The sequence below is a fragment of the Abramis brama genome, assembly GCF_963993115.1.
Source record: "Abramis brama genome assembly, chromosome: 17".
In the NCBI taxonomy this organism is placed as follows: Eukaryota; Metazoa; Chordata; class Actinopteri; order Cypriniformes; family Leuciscidae; genus Abramis; species Abramis brama.
In genome coordinates, this window is record NC_139979.1 from 8,017,033 (window position 1) to 8,038,529 (window position 21,497).

Below are 21,497 nucleotides of genomic sequence, written 5' to 3' on the forward strand. Positions count from 1 at the left end.
TTAAATCATGTTTTTATATATATATATATATATATATATATATATAATTTATTTTATTTTTTGCTCTTGCTCAGTAAATATACTAGTGACAGATTTTATACACTATAATATTTCTGATGTCCTCTGCCTCAGTAGATATACTGGCGAGTCATTTTGTATCACATTTAAAGCTGATTTGTCGTGTGGAAAAAAGTAAAAAAGGTGTTAAAAGCTAAAACACGTACATACAAGTCATGTTCAGTACAATTTGTTGTGTTCAGTGTTACAGACTCGTGCATAATTAATGCATCATTAATTCTTTAACCTTAAAGTTGTTGTCTAGGACCTTAAAACAACACTTTTTACGTAACGTGTGACTGCATTTCCCTGATGGTTTAGAATGGCGGTTCTGTCACAGTTGTTGTGAAAACAGCAGCCCTGTGGTTATGGCAGAGCGCCGGTGTGGGTGATGGAGGAGGCCGTTGGTGATGTCATAATAGATGGAGCTTCAAGCTTTTGGCTTGAGACTTTTTTTGGACCTGAAATGAAACAAAAGGCAGATGGTTAAACAGACACGAAATAGAGGAAGTCTGGATGTGACCATAAGAGTTACATTTAACAATCCCACCTGTGTTATTCTGCCACCGCTACACCTGTACAGTTCTCTTTGCTCTCTGAGGTTATAGCTAAATATTCCGCCCTAAGAGAATAGGAAGGATGGAAAGAAGGCAGAAGGGACAGAAAAAGTAATGAAGAAAAGAACAGCAACAAGATCTTCAAAAGTTATGAGAAAAGCAGCTTGCAGAAAGATATAGATCTTTTTTGGACTGTGGGAAATATAGATTTGAAGGAAGAAAAGCAGTGGAAACTAATAAAAGACAGGCGGAAATGTAATTGTCTTCTATTTTACGCTGGCTGTCAAAAGTTTGGAATAATTTTTATTTTCTGAACTGTTTATTTGATCAAAAATACAGTAAAAACAGTAATACTGTGAAATATTTTTACATTTTAAAATAACACATTCTTCTGTAATGCAAAGCTGAATTTTCAGCATCATTAATCCAGTCTTCGGTGTCTCATTATCCTTCAGAAATCATTGTATAATTTCTCTAGACAGACTAGAAAGTTCAAAAGGCCTGCATTTATTTGAAATAGAAATCTTTTCTAACATTATAAATGTTTTTACTGTTACTTGAATTAATTTAATGCGTCTAGCTCAAACGTTTAAATGGTAGTGTATCAACAGTAACACTGTTTAAAACATTGATCATAATGATATTGGTAATATTTCACAATATTTGAGTTTTCACTGTATTTTTGATCAAATAAGCCTTGGTGAGCATAAGAGACTTAACTCAAAAACATTACAAAACCTTAATTATTCCAAACTTCTGACACAAATGTATTAATTAAAGATCCCATAAAATTGAATTTGAAGTTTTTTAGTGCATGTTTGTTTGCTTTGAATCCACCTATATGCTAATGCACTCCAGAAAGAGTTCAGCTCATCTTCCACTTCCTCGCCCTTCAGTATATTTTGCCCCAGATTTCCTGTTTTAATAGGACATCCTTAATGGTCCCTAATGTGGTAGACAGGTGTTTGTTATCAAGTAAGAGCAAACCGTGAGGAAGTGTTTAGAAAATGGAAACGTGACTCACTCGCTCTCTCTCAGCGCTTCCTCTCCCGCTGCTGCGATCTTCCTGTAACAATAGACCATCTCCACCAACAGCCATAACTGCAGCCCGATGATAGACACATACATCATGACCTCAGATAAGATGGACGCCATGCCTCGTGTAGCTAGGGGTAAGTGAGATCAAATTCAGTTCACAAATCTATATTTTGGTTCTTTCATAACTTTCACATTTTCATATAATCCTTAATCATGATCTGATCAGACTTACTGAATTACTACTCTTACAGTTTTTTACAATCACTTTACTATTTTCAGAACCTTGATGTCATTTTTCACAACTCTAGACACAAAACTCACAACCAATGATCAAAATGCACATTTTTCAAAACTAACCCTTTTCTCAATTGCTTGGATACAATACACATAAAACTTAGATCATTTGTTCATTCAACAAAAATCACCTGTTCAATATGACACAACTTAACATCAAAGTACTACTATTTCAAAAGGCAATTCACACATTACATTTCAAATGAGAGTCTATTCATTTCCTTACAATGATCTAACTATCAATTGATACAACTGCTCAAAATAATAACTGTTGCATTACTCTTAATGCAAGTTGTATGGAAACAGACAAACAATCTTCCATGTTTAAATCATGAAAGTTTCAAGATAACGAGATTCATTGTCACCAATTAGCGTGGAGCATGAACCAATTAGACTACAATATCCATGGATGTAGCCTAATATTTTATCATAATGCTTCATCAGACACTGTGTCTATGGTCCCAAATACTGTACCACTTTTTCAGACTATTTACAGTATTGACAGTACTGCACTGTATAGATGCAGGCCCTTGTAATTGCTTGTCTAATTCTGCCAACTCGTTACTGATGATTGAGTGCACATTGTGGATTGAGTATATAAAGAGTTGATTGGGATCCAATTGCAAGAGCATAGTGATGCGTAACATGGAGCTAGCAGGTGATCCAGGTCACAATGGAGGTCAAGCAGTGGTGGGAGGAAGACGTGTTGGTCAAAGGAATGGCAGGGGACAGGCACCCCTTCTGAGAGGTGGTCGTGGGCCTCGTTTGAGAGATGTGGGGGAACGTGGTAGAGGACAAGGCCACGGACCAAGACGGTGGCAGCAACAGCATAGTGTCCAATGAAATTCGGGCAATAGTTGTAGACCATGTCACAAATCATGGCATGACAATGACTGAGGCGGCTACAATGATACAACCAAACCTCAGAAGGTCAACCGTGGCCTCAATAATCAGAACTTTCCGCAATGAGAATCAGCATGCACTAAACATTATGCTACTCTCAATTATCAAATGACTGCATACCAATGTGTATCACAGAATAGGTGATGTGACCAAGTGTCTTCTTACTCTAATGTTCCCTGTAGAATTGTGAAGGCAGAGGCAAAATTCTAACTGACAAGAGCAGGCTGTGGTCGATTTGGTTCGGGCCAGAAATGATATTCGCCTTACAGAAATTGGCCAGCATATCTTGGACAATGAAGACATGTTCAACAATGTGGGATCCATAAGTTTGCCGACTATTGCACGCATGCTGAAAAGGCACCAGGTATCTATAAAACAATTATACCGTGTGCCTTTCGAAAGAAATGCAGACAGAGTGAAGCAAATGAGGACTGAGTATGTTCAGGTAAGTTCAGTTTCAAGATGGCTGTTGTAAAAACATTCCCAAAAATTCTACATTGTACAGTAATCTCTAATTCTTTCCAAAATGTATTTTTAGAGGGTGATGGAGCTGGATGCTAATGACGACCATCACAAATTCATTTATTTGGATGAGGCAGGTTTTAATCTGGCCAAGACAAGGAGGAGAGGTCGGAATTTCATTGGCCAGCGGGCAACCATCCAAGTACCTGGACAACGTGGGGCCAACATTACCATGTGTGCGGCTATATCAGAAGATGGTGTGGTGGGAAGCAGACCTCATTTTGGACCATATAAATCAGCTCTCCTTGTCACCTTTCTTGATGAGCTCGATCAGGTTTGTAGAGCTGAAGGTGTGACCTATGTCATTGTGTAGGACAATGTCAGGTTCCATCATGCTCATGTGGTGCAAGCATGGTTTCAGGCCCATGCACAATTTACCACCCTGTATTTACCCCCATACTCTCCCTTCCTTAACCCGATTGAGGAATTTTTCTCCGCACGGAGATGGAAGGTTTATGATAGGCACCCTCATGAACAAGTCACTCTTCTCCAGGCCATGGATGACGCCTGCAATGACATCACAGCAGACCAGTGTCAGGCCTGGATTCGCCATGCCTGAAGGTTTTTTCCAAGATGTTTGGCTAATGAAAACATCCATTGTGATGTAGATGAGAACCTGTGGCCAAATCCACAACACAGAGTTGATGACAATGTAGAAGTACAGTAATCACTCAAGTTGACAGTAATCAAGCAAGTTGAGGAACACTGCATTTGATGTTTTACAGTACTGTCTTTTCTATTTCATAGCTAATTATTTTTGCTTTGATTCAAATAAACCTATGTTGTGATTGTACTGTAGTGTTTTGCATCAATATATTACAAACTTTGTTCAATGATTCCACTGTGTCTGTAGTATTCTCTCTACTACTGTAGTACTTTTACAGAGATGTATTTACTGTACATAATGAAACCTGTATCACCTATTTTGTTCTACAATATTTAATGATTGTATGAATGACACAGTGAAACTATCGGTTGCTTGTGTGTGGGTGATCTATAGTTATGTTTCAATGGTATTTCACAGTAAATTTGTTTTTTGAACCAATGATTGTGCAAGTGCAAGATTTCTTTAAAGATGTGAATGCACAATGCAATGTTTTGAACATTAGACAGCCTGTGTTACAAGTGATAACCGTTTTGTGTCTAGAGTTTTGAAAAATGACATCAAGGTTCTGAAAATAGTAACAAAGTGATTGTAAAAAACCTGTAAAATGATCAAACACTGATAGAAGGAAGTTTAAAGTACGTTCAGGTTTCAGCACTCAGAGTCAGTATTATGTAAGACATGCACATCTGTAGTGACATCAGTGCTGATGTAGTCCCGACTCAGACTCTGACACGTCTGATTGAATTATCACCGTCAGCATATGTGACAAGACGGCTTCTGTCCCAGTGGACAGACATGTTCTCAGCAGAAGCATCAAACTGAACATATTCCTCAGAAGTTGATTTTGAGTGTAGCTTCCAACAAAAAATTACAATTTGATCAATTTGATTGGCCATTCATTTTACATTGTATTGAAGGGGAAAAGTGTTTGTCAAAAATACCCTCATACACTACTAAAGGAGATTTTGCCTTGTGATCACTGGCTGTCAAAATGTTTATAATTGTACATTAGTTTGGGGTTTGAACCCTGTAGAAGCCTGTTTTTACTTGGAAAATGAAGATTACAGTAAGTCCTAAATTAATTGTGAGAAATAACATTATTACAAGAGAAATAAAAGACATAATAGAAGTTTTATTTTTATTTGTGGACATAGGCTTCCATAGATCCTGGTCCCTTTACACTACTTCACTACCACTGTTATTTTGGTATTTTTCATTTTCATTTCAGTTTTCATTTTAATTTGAGTAATTTTGCTATGTGGATTTGTAATTTTTATTAGTTTTTCAATATTTACAGTATTTTCTTTATTTTATTATGTCTTTTTCAGTTTTGGGAGCTTTAGTATTTCAACTTAAACGTATTTTATTTTCGTAAAGTTTTTCATATAATATTTGTATTTTATTTGATCTCAGCTTTATTTTAATTGACAAAAATGATATACAATAGTTTTATTTACCAAAAACAACAGTTGACTATTTGACAAATGGAACATGATCAGCATCTTTAGTAATTTATAATTTACCAGGGGCGGCAAAAATAAGAAACAGTTTTCCTCATATGACACACTAGGATTATTTGAGCAGTTAAAGTACTGATTTGAGAAAAAACTAAAAGAAAAATGTATAATGGTGCTAAGTCAATCCACAATATAAATAATGCAAATATTGAAAAAATCAAATAAAACACCTTGCTTTCAAAACACAAAGCATTTGGTGAGTCAAGGACATAGGAACTGAAAGCCCTGGTGTTGCTGCGATGAAAACACTTTGCTTTCAGGGCCATGAAAAGGCAATGACAGTGTCCTTGCTTTTGGCATTTCAAAGGCATTTCTATTCAGTGTTGACTCCTCTGTCTTCATGAACACACTTGCAGAGGATTGTGTGTGTGTTCTGTCAATGATGTAATAACCCACTAACTCTGATTTGTGCCTGCATAATACATTTCAAAACCTGTTTACATTTGTTTCCTCTTATGTAAATTTCATTCTCTTTTAACTGACATACCATGGCCCACTACGGTGAGGGTGATAAACTTGGTGGCGTTGGAGCGGGACTGATAATAGGGGAAGTAGAGCATGCGGTCGAAATAGCATCGATAGATGCCGGTGTCGTTGAAGGTGACGTTGAGGATGTAAATTGAGCCGTCTTGCACATCATCAGTTTTTTTACTGCCGTTCCAGGCCAGGCGCTCATCGAATCGGTCATCCAGTATGTAGCTTGACATATCTGCATAACTGTAGATCTAATTGTAAGAAATAAAGAGTGAGACCTCTATGGCAAATAACCAGTGTGAAGTACACAATATTTGATTCAGTACCCAAAACAAGCTTTTTGTTATTCTCCAATATTTTGTCTATAAATAGCAGTTAAAAGAGACACGGTCAGTGATTGACTGTTGTTATTGTCTGTATTTTGCTCAACACTGCTCCCTGTCTACAGAAGAGAACTATGATAACTGTCATAAAGCTGTAAATGCCATGTCATTTTCAATTTTGGTTTTCCAAAGTCAATGCAATGATTAAAATCTATAGGAAATAAAAAAAAGGTTTTGAGTTTTAGTCTGGTTTAAATCAGTTCATAGGCTAGATTTTGGTCTTAGTAGAGTAAAATCTGCCACAAGCCACAGTGATAACATAATTGCTGTTAGACACTAAGAAGTATAATCGAATACATTTATGACATTTACAACTTATTACATTTAAATATTGATTTTACAAATCCTTATCCTGTATGAGGTCATGGAAATGAATTCCCACAAAAGTGTAGGAAATTGCAGGACATAGTAATGCTGTGCGTTACTTTAAATACGCAAATAATTTCACATTTTAATAGAATTATTAAAATATGAATAAAAATATGTAAAAAAAACTAGTAAATATTAAACAGTCAAAAAGTGTATCTCATGCTCTTTCATTCTTACATCATAAATATAATTCTACTAATATTCTATGCTAAACTATCTCGCACACTATTTGGTAGTATAACTAGTAGTTCTAATGGCAGAGGACTTCTTTACCCTCCTTGTAAACATACTCAAAGTAAAGTGCTGTAATGTGCAGTAATTCACTTCTGGCCACAAAGATGGTCATAAATAATGCATGATATTGTCCTTGCATGAAAAATGCAGCAGTCTCAAATCTGCTTTGGGGTTTGGATGTTTTATTTTACAATGGAAATAATTAAGTGTCATTGATTCCTGTGTGCATGTCAGTACGCACCCACACAGCTGTGCTACAGCTTTTGCACGTGTAAAAAGGCATCTGCACATTAATTTAGGTAATGCATTGTGCGGGGGGAACAGCATCTGTGTCTCTCAGACACGTGAAGTCAAGCTGTAAAGTCTGGTGTTTGGTCTCATACTCACGTGTGTAAATTCACTCTCGTCTGTGGCCTTGAACCACCAGTCCACAGTGGCAGAGGCCGGCACTTCCCCTCTCATCTTGCAAGAGATACAGCCCAATTTGAAGCCTTCACCCGCCACTGCCTCCGTGTCGGAGTCCACCTCCACACACGCCCCATGGCAGAGCCAAGCTACAGGAAGAGGAAGACATTCAGTGGCAGAAACATAGACACACCTGCTTCAGTTCGTAAAATGCTCTATTAAGTCTTACTGATGCCCACTTTTAGTTTTGAACTGACAGGCATTAGTACGGTTAAATCTTGTTTTAATTTTTTTTTCTTTTTTTTTTTTTGCATGCATCCCCTTTTTTTGGGGGGGGGGGGGGGGGGATTATGCATGATGGCATTTTTAGTTCAAGGCAGAGCATTTTCTTGCAAGCTTTATTTCCACTCATAAAAACTGATTGTGCAGTTAAAATAATCCTAATTAACTGTGCATCTCAGACCACAGTATTTGCTTAAATGTTTTTTTTTGTCTTCAAAATTCTTTGAGGGGAAATAAATTGTTGTGAACTGTGATCCTTTTTGAGTCATTAATCTACTTTCATATATAGATGCAATATATAGATGTCTCTATATATGCCTAGAAGTCGCAAACACTTGCAGAAAGGAACACACCTGATATTCCAAGTATCTTTCTCTCACACTTCACCCTGCTGTTCCCACAGAGACATCTGCATCGCTCTCAACCAATGATCTTTTTGCAATTCTGACCTCTGGAGAAGTATTTATATATGTGCAATGAGATGAGGGACAAGAAACATTGCACACACATCAATCACAGCAACAGCTTTACATTATTAACTACAGTCGTCCTGCTGTTTCGATTTTTTACAGGCATCTCTTTACTGTAATATTCAGGAAAACAACATTTATAATTTGCTTTTGATTGCTAAGAGAAAAGGAGGAAGGATGAAAAAGTAAAAATTGGTGCCACCCCAACTGGAAGACAAGAGAGGGAAGAAAACAAGGGAAAAAGAGGGAAACAGAGAGTTAAACGTTTTCAGTGTTACATCCATCACATCACTGATTATCATTGACAGATTATTGATTTATTGGCTGCGGAGAGGAAGAACAATGGTAGATTGGAGAGGAAAAACAATGATCAATACAGAAGTACTACAGTTTCAGAGGAAAGGGGAGGAAGGGTCTGATCACATCATGCTGACACATTCCTAAAACAAGCAAATTATTAAGCAAGCCAATAAATGGCTGATATTTCAATTCTATACTATGACTAATTCAAAACATTAAACTAATCATTTTAATGAGGCATCACAACTTTGGAATGTACAGTATGACAATGGATTTCAATTTTGAGATTTCCATTGAACGGTGTTATTATTGTTTTTAGCTATTATCTTTAAAGTCGTGATGAAACGTAAGTAAAGTCAGATCTGTTCTTTTAATTTGCATCCGAGTGTTAAGTATTATTAAAAAAGAAAAAATGTAGGACAGGGACTGGGTTCTATGCATTGGCTGATTGGCATACTTCACAATAAGATTAATAACATGCATTTACAATTAGAATTTTGATTTCATGCCGACTTTTAGTGACAGCAAAGAAGATCTGGGGATTTTTTTCTGGGGACATCAAAGGACACAATAAAGGGTGGGAGGAAAGGAGACATCTCCCTTTCCCTTTAAAAGCCAAGCAGGGACAGTGTACACGCAATAAGCTGACCTCAGACATGTCAAAAACTGCCGTCTAAACTTCTGTCAATGTCACTGCGGGGGCAGGGTCATTACATAACCCCTTTTTACAGAGATTACATTATGCAACTTATTCCAGATTAGACTGCACAATGCCCGCTTAATCCCAGGATTGAATTAATGCACTAAAGAGTAGAATTTTTACAATTGCTTTTTTGGACGGAAATGTGAGAGACATACAATTTTGCAAACGTTTTTATCCAAAGCAATTTGCATTGCATTCAAGGTAAACATTTAATCAGTTATACATTTCTTGGGAATTGAACTCATTTCTTTGCACCATGTTCTACTGTTTGAGCTTCAGGAACACTGTGGTGCAATGAGAGATTCAAGGAAAGAGAAGAAAAAGCCTTTTGAGAGCTGATTCAGGCTTTCTACATGTGAACAAGAAGCCGAGGACAGGGTTTCCATGCCAGCCAGCAGTCTCAAACTGTATAGCAATGACATACACAATCTGGCCTCTCGGGAAATGGCAAAGATCTGTGACGAACACTGAGCTCCAGGGTGGAGACTTTCCATAGAAACAAAAGCTCTTTGATACATCGCCCAATATGTGACATGATGTTGGCCAGTATTTTAGTCACTGTGGTCTAACAATCGTCCCGTTGAACCCACATATTCTCACCTCCGTCCTTTCCCGTCTTTAATCTAATCTCTAAAATGAATCTACAATGAACAATACTGTTGGTGACCCACTAGTCGAGGGTAAATGGCAAACGCCAGTGAAATTTCCCCAGGCGACCAGATCTAAAGCCTCTTCTTTTTTAGCTTTAAGACACTGGGATTCTCACAATCGGTTCTTGATGCTGGGATAACGAGTGTGCTGTAATTGCCATAAAGAATAACCAGCAAGAGACAGTCCTTCATATAATATGTCCTCATTCACCCTTGCCCACTTTCACCCTTGCCCTCTTTCCGACACGCACACACACGCACTCAGACACACCTTTCCTCACATGCAAATCAGTTTTCCACAGTGCCAGACCTGTGCGTGCATGAAACCTGCGACACTGCTTTCTGAAGGAGCATGACAGTGCTGGATTCTGCTGAAAATCTGCTTAGAATACAAAGACCTCGCTCCTCATTGGTTTGCCTGTTTCTAGGCCACCGTTTTCAACCTCTGTTAAACTATTAATCGCCATCTTCCTTCTCCCCCGAGCCTTTCTAGGCTGTACGGATAGGTCTAATCAGCAAAATAGCCTGCATCCTGTCTGCTAATGCTCAGCGGTGCCGTCTTGACTGTTGGCCAGCAGGTCCATCATAGATTGCTTGATCAGCAAGAATCAAGCAATATGGAAACCATTTGTTTTTTCGTCATTTGGTTTTGTCACAGTAGTGTTTTATGTATTCAGTTTCTTCACTGTAATCTTTAATTGCCTTAGAATCACCATTTATCATAATTTCTCATACGTAGGGTGAGGTCATCATGATAAGCCATTACTGTTGTGCCCTTGAAAAAGGCATTTAACCTCAGGTTGCTCAAGGGGGAATGTCGCTGTAATACGTTTGTAGTGCCATTATATGGTGACGTTGCCATTAAATGCTAGGAATAATTTACACCGGCCCTGACCATGTGACAATTTGATCAAATCAGAGACTGTAGTTTGGACATTCTGAGAGTGTATAATACAAGGAGATAGGCGAACACAGGGAACTATCTTTCTGTCTCACGCTTTCATTCTCACACATCTTTCTGTCCATCTGCCTTTGCTCACTCCTACTTTTCATCTCCGATAAAATGTTTCATCTGAATAAAAACATTTTCTTAAAGCCCCTTTTCCTTGGTGATCCTGTGAGATTAATTACTGTACCAAAAAGGTGTTACTCAAGTACAGTTGTGTAACAGCTCTCCTTTTGAACTTTCTCCTTTTCTTAATTTAACCTTCTGCTCCAACAATTTTACTCCTTCCATCCCTAGTATTAAGGAAATATGAAGCAATATTACATTTTTCGAGTGAGTTGCTCTAGATAAGAGGGTCTGCTAAATGCTTTAAATAATAATCTAGATGGGCAATTTAGTGCAATAAAGTGCAGTTCATCATGCAAAATGCATTTTTTTTTCAGCAGACACAAACTTACAAAAGTGACTTAAAAAGTTTGTATCATTTAGTTATAATACTTCAAGAGAATAAGCATATAAAATAATAAAGACTTGCATTCGTTAGGCATAATAAAACATTTTAACATTTAAGCAGCTAATAACTGGTCGGTTTACATAACCTGCTAGTACAGGATATACTGAACACATATCCTCATAATGGGTTTCCCGACACAAGACACGAGGAGAGATACAAATCCTCACTGCGTAAACTAGGACATCTATCACTGAGGCATAATTGACAACACCTGTTCCCCGGAGAGTGATTTATTTCCATCACTTCCCTTCTTACAGTCACAGACGAAAGATATTCAGGCTATGAACAAGCGCAGACAGCCACATATTTTAAACACCCACTATAAAACCTAGTATTCAAGAATCACAACACAAAACAAAGAATTCACAACCTAATGGAAGATAATAACAGCTTGTGACAGAAGCATCCGAGCTTGGGCAAGAGCTATAATTCTGTCTGGACCACCTTGATCACCCATGACTCCATTTTAACATCAACACATGCTCTACTAAAAGTGACAGCTGCTTTAGGTTTTTACTCAACAATACAGGAACCCCAAAACCCATAAACACAACCACGTTGAGCTAAGACTTAATAAACAAAAAGCAAAGACATACTATTACTGGACCGGTGCTAAATTGCCCTGATTGGGTCAGCAAGAAATTAAAATTAAAATCAGTGTCATTAAAGCAATTTATCACTTCAGTTGCATTATATTTTTAATATAACATCTAATAATTCATTACAAAAATCTCAAGAATACATGAGCTATTTCTTGTGATAACGATAAAGTGATATATATATATATATATATATATATATATATATATATATATATATATATATTATTTATATTATATAATATACATAATTATTTTAATATATAGTGTAGCCTATATATATTTACTATATATATATATATTAAATGATACTATATATATATACTATTTACTGTGTGTATATATAGTAAACAGTATATTAAATGTTTATATACAAACACATGCAATATATAAAATATAAATATAAAATTAAAGATCTATAAATAATAATAAATGCGTATCTATATAATGTATATTGTGTAAATTGGAATTATCTTTATTATAGTGTATAGTGTTATAGTATCCATCTATCTATCTATTCAAGAGACTTTGAAATACTATAAAAATACTGGTAAAAAAATGCATGATACAATTTAGCTTGAAAGCGGATTCCTGCTATACATGTACCTGCAACTTTACCATGGCCTGACTGACACAGACAGACACAGATAAAGGGTGTGAGGCTTAAAATGTGTCTCAAATGTTTCATAGTGCGTTTAAGACACTCACCGTGTGTTAAACAGCACAACAGCACAGGGACCCACAGAAGTCGCACTGCAGACATCCTGACAGGTGATAGCCGCTGCTTTCAGAGTCGTGCTTCTGTCTTTCACACACACACACACACACACACACACACACACACACACACTCACACAGACACAAAACAGGCTCAAACTGAAGAGCAGGAGGTCTCGGCAAGTAGTCCACAGTGAGACAGGAGCTCTGCGAAGGAAATGCGTCCCCTGGATCTGTGAACAGATGAGCTTGACAGTGTGGAAAACAGATGATGTTTTCCTCCTGTCCTTCCTGTCGGGTGGGAGATGAGTGTTTTGATGAGGAGCAAGGGAGTCCAGTGAGGGAGTATCAGAGATGTAACGCCCGCCCTCTGTGCAGGAAATCGATCCAACAAGTCCAGAGTATTCAGTTACTCCATGAAAGAAAAAAGAGCTGAGATGCCACACTCGAGTTTCAGTCAGTAACGGTTCTTCTTGACCTATTTATTTGTTAGCCAGTACTTACTTAATAATGATATTAATACACTTTTTTAAGTGATTAAATATTCTGATGAATATCTGATCTGATTTCTAAAATATAGAGAGATATTCACTAAATGACAAAGTTTTCTTGTTTTCTTGACAGTGGAAGACTTGGAGCTGAGGTTGTGATTAGTTTTGAATGAGAATGTTATGCAGATAATGGAAGACAAGTGACATTAACTAAGGGTTTTGTGTTATACATTTAGGCCTACATTAAACATCAGTTGACTGATTTAACCTGAGAAGAAGAAAAAAAAACATTTGAAGTGATCCAATCTTTGCCACAGTGAGTTTAAATTGGAAAATGGATCTCCTTAATGATTATGTGTCTTTGGCTTCATGCAAACATACATTAAGACATTCGCTTCTACGCTAAATTATATTTATTGCTTATGTATTTTGTGAATTATTGCTTATGTTAATGAGTGAATAAGAGGATATATCTCTTAGGATCTTGATCTTAACTTGAAGTTATAGACTTATAGCCAATTATGAATAGGAATGATCAGCTAAATGTATGAAATGAGTTAATTTAGCCTACATTGCACTGTACATAAAATATCAACTGTAGATTTAGCAGGCTGCCTATTCAATACTTGGTTTAATGTTTGTGTCTTTCTCTCATTTAAATAAATGCATGTGAAGTCGCTAACACATGCAGTAAATGTTTACTATGACCGGATGTAGTTGCTCATGCCATCTGTTATTTTTGCCAAAGCGTCTGTATTTCCAAATGTCAAACATCAAGGCATATGTCTAACAGCGCGTAATGATCACCAAAAATATGCTAATAATACATCATTCATGGGTCTACATTACATATTTAAATGAATTAAAGATCATTTCAAATACACTCCCTTTAGTCTTTTAAACAATATTCAGTGGGTACAATGCCCCTTTTCTTATTTCTTACGTGACCTCAGCGTGCTTGTTTTGAGGTTAGAATATCTCTCAGCCTACCGTTTCCGATTACCATTTAGTCAAAACATTTCTTCCCCACGTTTGGTTTTCATTCAGTTGGTTACGATCCCCCCCCAAAAAAACAGCTTCTCTGTGGATGAAGTCGCTCCGCTCGCGCGGTTAAATCAATCCGTTGGTCACGTCACGTGTTTATTTCAGGTTCACGGAAATTAACCAGATTGTGCTGCCGTACCTGCATAAAATGTTCGGTCTTGAAATTATGATATGCACAAAATAATCCGTTAGGACCGGAGCACCACACGTTAAGCCAAAACGTGGTGCGTTCATTGACGATATCTGCTCTGTACAGGGAAGATGCTGCGTTTGGGATAGGCGAGGAGGGACTGGGAGGTGAGCAGGGATGGGGGAGGGATATGCAGACTGATGCATTGCAGTAAAGTGGGATGGATGGAAAGCATGATTTCTGGGAGTTACAATTTCAAGTCAGCGTAAATGGTTTATCGTCCTTACGTTTATTCATTCGGAGGCGCAGTAGCATAATGAAACGTGACGCGCGATGCAAGATGCGTCAAATCTTAGAGTAGCCTAGGTCGGATCATTCGAGAACAGATTATTCTAGAAATTTGGGAGCAATCTCATCACGTTAATATGAAGCAGCATCTCTGCCCAAAATCAGATATCCCTTCTGTAAAATGTGTATCTATAGGATACACATTTTACATTGTTATAAAAAATATCCAAATTTATTTTGAATAGCCAAGGGATATCTGAAAGCAGGCCCATCAAGCTTTTAAAAGGAGGCATTGTCTTATAAGTGGTCCATAGAACACGTGCTCTCTACTTCAAGTCGTCTGAAGGGGATATTCTAAAACGCATAACGTTAACTTTGTGTGAGAAAGAGATCGATCCAGTCTATGAAAAAATTGGATCCGAGTTATTCAAGATTGAACATAAACGAATGATTCATTCACGAATCGAACATCACGACTTTTTTTATGAACACTTTAACTCGGAAAGTTTCGGGAGTTTAAGTGGCTGAAATTTTCATCTGTTTCTCACAAAGATATCGTATCCTTATCGTTTTGCCAGAAGAAATTAGGTTTGGAACGAGTTTGAGTAAATCCACAGACAGTAATTTCATTTGGACTGAATTAAAGACAGTAGGCTAATATCGGTGTTTCACCTCTAGAGGGAGGTACACTTTCATTTATGAGGTGTGAGCCACAATTGCAGAGAAATTAAAGGCTACTTTAAACTGATGCAAGTTAAGCTCCATCCACTCACAAAAATAAAATCTGAATTTTTTAAGCCATTACATGAACACCTCTCATAATGGGAGTGGGGGAACTTATTCCGACAGCTGTTTGTTTTGCCGTCGGATTCTGTTCCCCCCATATTTCTGACACACTGTGGTTCTAAAATGTATCAAATTGATGCTGCTTAAGCTCCATCCACACACAGAATAGAATAAGCATATTTTAAGCCGATACATCAACATCTCTCATCATTGGGGTGGGGGAACGGATTTCGACAGCTGAACTATTTGCCGTCGGATTCTGTTCCCCCTATGTTTATTACACAATAAGGTTCTAATATTTATCAAACTCCTAGCCGCAATAGCCTAGTGGTCAGTGCCTTGACAATTTGTATATTTTATAGCTTTGAGCGACCCGAGTTCAAGTCCGACAGCTGTTTTTTTTGCCGTCGGATTCTGTTCCCCACATATTTCTGACACACTGAGGTTCTAATATTTATCAAATTGATGCTGCTTAAGCTCCATCCACACACAGAATAGAATAAGCATATTTTAAGCCGATACATCACATCTCTCATCACTGGGGTGGGGGAACGGATTTCGACAGCTGAACTATTTGCCGTCGGATTCTGTTCCCCCTATGTTTATTACACAATAAGGTTCTAATATTTATCAAACTCCTAGCCTCAATAGCCTAGTGGTCAGTGCTTTGACAATTTGTATATTTTATAGCTTTGAGCGACCCGAGTTCAAGTCCGACAGCTTTTTTTTTTGCCGTCGGATTCTGTTCCCCACATATTTCTGACACACTGAGGTTCTAATATTTATCAAATTGATGCTGCTTAAGCTCCATCCACACACAGAATAGAATAAGCATATTTTAAGCCGATACATCAACATCTCTCATCATTGGGGTGGGGGAACGGATTTCGACAGCTGAACTATTTGCCGTCGGATTCTGTTCCCCCTATGTTTATTACACAATAAGGTTCTAATATTTATCAAATTAATATCCTCAATAGCCTAGTGGTCAGTGCCTTTAGAGTTAGGTTTTTTTTTAGCTTTGAGCGACCCGAGTTCAAGTCCGACAGCTGTTTTTTTTGCCGTCGGATTTTGTTCCCCCATATTTTTGATACACTGAGGTTCTATTATTTATCAAATTGATGCTGCTTAAGCTCCATCCACACACAGAATAGAATAAGCCTATTTTAAGCCGATACATCAACATCTCTCATCATTGGGGTGGGGGAACGGATTTCGACAGCTGAACTATTTGCCGTCGGATTCTGTTCCCCCTATGTTTATTACACAATAAGGTTCTAATATTTATCAAATTTCTAGCCTCAGTAGCCTAGTGGTCAGTGCCTTGAGTGTTAGGTTTTTTTTTAGCTTTGAGCGACCCGAGTTCAAGTCCGACAGCTGTTTTTTTTTTTTGCCGTCGGATTCTGTTCCCCCATATTTCTGACACACTGTGGTTCTAAAATTTATCAAATTGATGCTGCTTAAGCTCCATCCACACACAGAATAGAATAAGCATATTTTAAGCCGATACATCAACATCTCTCATCATTGGGGTGGGGGAACGGATTTCAACAGCTGAACTATTTGCTGTCGGATTCTGTTCCCCCTATGTTTATTACACAATAAGGTTCTAATATTTATCAAATTTCTAGCCCCAATAGCCTAGTGGTCAGTGTCTTGACTATTGGGGTTTTTTTTAGCTTTGAGCGACCCGAGTTCAAGTCCGACAGCTGTTTTTTTTGCCGTCGGATTCTGTTCCCCACATATTTCTGATACACTGAGGTTCTAATATTTATCAAATTGATGCTGCTTAAGCTCCATCCACACACAGAATAGAATAAGCATATTTTAAGCCGATACATCAACATCTCTCATCATTGGGGTGGGGGAACGGATTTCGACAGCTGAACTATTTGCCGTCGGATTCTGTTCCCCCTATGTTTATGACACAATAAGGTTCTAATATTTATCAAATTTTTAGCGTCAATAGCTTAGTGGTCAGTGCCTTGAGAGTTAGGTTTTTTTTTTAGCTTTGAGCGACCCGAGTTCAAGTCCGACAGCTGTTTTTTTTGCCGTCGGATTCTGTTCCCCACATATTTATGATACACTGAGGTTCTAATATTTATCAAATTGATGCTGCTTAAGCTCCATCCACACACAGAATAGAATAAGCACATTTAAAGCCGATACATCAACATCTCTCATCATTTGGGTGGGGGAACGGATTTCGACAGCTGAACTATTTGCCGTCGGATTCTGTTCCCCCTATGTTTATTACACAATAATGTTCTAATATTTATCAAATTTCTAGCCTCAATAGCCTAGTGGTCAGTGCCTTGACAATTGGGTTTTATTTTAGCTTTGAGCGACCCGAGTTCAAGTCCGACAGCTGTTTTTTTTGCCATCGAATTTTGTTCCCCCATATTTTTGATACACTGAGATTCTATTATTTATCAAATTGATGCTGCTTAAGCTCCATCCACACACAGAATAGAATAAGCACATTTAAAGCCGATACATCAACATCTCTCATCATTGGGGTGGGGGAACGGATTTCGACAGCTGAACTATTTGCCGTCGGATTCTGTTCCCCCTATGTTTATTACACAATAATGTTCTAATATTTATCAAATTCATATCCTCAATAGCCTAGTGGTCAGTGCTATGACATTTGGGGGTTTTTTTAGCTTTGAGCGACCCAAGTTCAAGTCCTAAAGCTGTTTTTTTGCCGTCGGACTTTGTTCCCCCATATTTATAATACACTGAGGTTCTAATATTTATCAACTTGATGCTGCTTAAGCTCCATCCACACACAGAATAGAATAAGCATATTTTAAGCCGCTACATCAACATCTCTCATCATTGGGGTGGGGGAACGGATTTCGACAGCTGAACTATTTGCCGTCGGATTCTGTTCCCCCTATGTTTATTACACAATAAGGTTCTAATATTTATCAAACTACTATCATCAATAACCTAGTGGTCAGTGCCTTTAGAGTTAGGTTTATTTTTTGCTTTGAGCGACCCGAGTTCAAGTCCGACAGCTGTTTTTTTTTCCATCGGATTCTGTTCCCCACATATTTCTGACACACTGAGGTTCTAATATTTATCAAATTGATGCTGCTTAAGCTCCATCCACACACAGAATAGAATAAGCATATTTTAAGCCGATACATCAACATCTCTCATCATTGGGGTGGGGGAACGGATTTCGACAGCTGAACTATTTGCCGTCGGATTCTGTTCCCCCTATGTTTATTACACAATAATGTTCTAATCAAATTACTAGCCTCAATAGCCTAGTGGTCAGTGCCTTGACAATTGGGGTTTTTTTTAGCTTTGAGCGACCCGAGTTCATGTCCGACAACTGTTTTTTTTGCCGTCGGATTCTGTTCCCCACATATTTATGATACACTGAGGTTCTAATATTTATCAAATTGATGCTGCTTAAGCTCCATCCACACACAGAATAGAATAAGCACATTTAAAGCCGATACATCAACATCTCTCATCATTGGGGTGGGGGAACGGATTTCGACAGCTGAACTATTTGCCGTCGGATTCTGTTCCCCCTATGTTTATTACACAATAAGGTTCTAATATTTACCAAATTTCTAGCCTCAATAGCCTAGTGGTCAGTGCCTTGACAATTTGTTTTTTTTTTAGCTTTGAGCGACCCGAGTTCAAGTCCGACAGCTGTTTTTTTTGCCGTCGGATTTTGTTCCCCCATATTTTTGATACACTGAGGTTCTATTATTTATCAAATTGATGCTGCTTAAGCTCCATCCACACACAGAATAGAATAAGCATATTTTAAGCCGATACATCAACATTGGGGTGGGGGAACGGATTTCGACAGCTGAACTATTTGCCGTCGGATTCTGTTCCCCCTATGTTTATTACACAATAATGTTCTAATATTTATCAAATTTCTAACCTCAATAGCCTAGTGGTCAGTGCCTTGAGAGTTAGTTTTTTTTTTAGCTTTGAGCGACCCGAGTTCAAGTCCGGCAGCTGTTTTTTTTTTTTTTGCCGTCGGATTCTGTTCCCCACATATTTCTGACACACTGAGGTTCTAATATTTATCAAATTGATGCTGCTTAAGCTCCATCCACACACAGAATAGAATAAGCATATTTTAAGCCGATACATCACATCTCTCATCATTGGGGTGGGGGAACGGATTTCGACAGCTGAACTATTTGCCGTCGGATTCTATTCCCCCTATGTTTATTACACAATAAGGTTCTAATATTTATCAAATTTCTAGCCTCAATAGCCTAGTGGTCAGTGCCTTGAGCGTTAGTTTTTTTTTTAGCTTTGAGCGACCCGAGTTCAAGTCCGACAACTGTTTTTTTTTTTTTTGCCGTCGGATTCTTTTCCCCACATATTTCTGACACACTGAGGTTCTAATATTTATCAAATTGATGCTGCTTAAGCTCCATCCACACACAGAATAGAATAAGCATATTTTAAGCCGATACATCAACATCTCTCATCATTGGGGTGGGGGAACGGATTTCGACAGCTGAACTATTTGCCGTCGGATTCTGTTCCCCCTATGTTTATTACACAATAAGGTTCTAATATTTATCAAACTCCTATCCTCAATAGCCTAGTGGTCAGTGCCTTGACAATTTGTATATTTTATAGCTTTGAGCGACCCGAGTTCAAGTCCGACAGCTGTTTTTTTTGCCGTCGGATTCTGTTCCCCACATATTTCTGACACACTGAGGTTCTAATATTTATCAAATTGATGCTGCTTAAGCTCCATCCACACACAGAATAGAATAAGCATATTTTAAGCCGATACATCACATCTCTCATCATTGGGGTGGGGGAACGGATTTCGACAGCTGAACTATTTGCCGTCGGATTCTGTTCCCCCTATGTTTATTACACAATAAGGTTCTAATATTTATCAAACTAATATCCTCAATAGCCTAGTGGTCAGTGCCTTTAGAGTTAGGTTTTTTTTTAGCTTTGAGCGACCCGAGTTCAAGTCCGACAGCTGTTTTTTTTGCCGTCGGATTTTGTTCCCCCATATTTTTGATACACTGAGGTTCTATTATTTATCAAATTGATGCTGCTTAAGCTCCATCCACACACATAATAGAATAAGCCTATTTTAAGCCGATACATCAACATCTCTCATCATTGGGGTGGGGGAACGGATTTCGACAGCTGAACTATTTGCCGTCGGATTCTGTTCCCCCTATGTTTATTACACAATAAGGTTCTAATATTTATCAAATTTCTAGCCTCAGTAGCCTAGTGGTCAGTGCCTTGAGTGTTAGGTTTTTTTTTAGCTTTGAGCGACCCGAGTTCAAGTCCGACAGCTTTTTTTTTTTTTGCCGTCGGATTCTGTTCCACACATATTTCTGACACACTGAGGTTCTAATTTTTATCAAACTGATGCTGCTTAAGCTCCATCCACACACAGAATAGAATAAGCATATTTTAAGCCGATACATCAACATCTCTCATCATTGGGGTGGGGGAACGGATTTCGACAGCTGAACTATTTGCCGTCGGATTCTGTGCCCCCTATGTTTATTACACAATAAGGTTCTAATATTTATCAAATTTCTAGCCTCAATAGCCTAGTGGTCAGTGCCTTGAGTGTTGGTTTTTTTTTTAGCTTTGAGCGACCCGAGTTCAAGTCCGACAGCTGTTTTTTTTTCCTGTCGGATTCTGTTCCCCACACATTTCTGACACACTGAGGTTCTATTATTTATCAAATTGATGCTGCTTAAGCTCCATCCACACACAGAATAGAATAAGCCTATTTTAAGCCGATACATCAACATCTCTCATCATTGGGGTGGGGGAACGGATTTCGACAGCTGAACTATTTGCCGTCGGATTCTGTTCCCCCTATGTTTATTACACAATAAGGTTCTAATATTTACCAAATTTCTAGCCTCAATAGCCTAGTGGTCAGTGCCTTGAGTGTTGGGGTTTTTTTTAGCTTTGAGCGACCCGAGTTCAAGTCCGACAGCTGTTTTTTTTTTTGCCGTCGGATTCTGTTCCACACATATTTCTGACACACTGAGGTTCTAATATTTATCAAACTGATGCTGCTTAAGCTCCATCCACACACAGAATAGAATAAGCATATTTTAAGCCGATACATCAACATCTCTCATCATTGGGGTGGGGGAACGGATTTCGACAGCTGAACTATTTGCCGTCGGATTCTGTTCCCCCTATGTTTATTACACAATAAGGTTCTAAT

The 21,497-nt window shown here is 38.1% G+C and overlaps 1 protein-coding gene and 1 long non-coding RNA gene across 3 annotated transcripts; one reads left to right on the forward strand and one right to left on the reverse strand.

Annotated features, from left to right (window-relative positions):
• Window positions 1-68: 68 nt before the first annotated feature.
• On the reverse strand, window positions 69-14,353 carry scn1ba (sodium channel, voltage-gated, type I, beta a). 2 transcript variants are annotated; one of them, XM_084088247.1, is made up of 6 exons: window positions 12,533-14,353; window positions 7,343-7,509; window positions 5,983-6,220; window positions 1,639-1,780; window positions 608-679; window positions 69-518 (listed from the first exon to the last, which is right to left on the reverse strand). In XM_084088247.1, exons 1-5 carry the CDS (start codon window positions 12,585-12,587, stop codon window positions 613-615), a joined length of 669 nt encoding a protein of 222 aa, XP_083944373.1. In that variant the 5' UTR covers window positions 12,588-14,353; the 3' UTR covers window positions 69-518; window positions 608-612. The 2 variants fall into 2 exon arrangements, with proteins under 2 accessions (XP_083944373.1, XP_083944374.1); XM_084088248.1 differs by lacking the exon at window positions 608-679.
• LOC311066853 lies at window positions 1,684-4,609 on the forward strand. The gene is made up of 3 exons (XR_014603145.1): window positions 1,684-1,786; window positions 3,032-3,294; window positions 3,388-4,609. It is a non-coding gene; the product is annotated as an uncharacterized lncRNA (long non-coding RNA).
• Window positions 14,354-21,497: the final 7,144 nt, after the last annotated feature.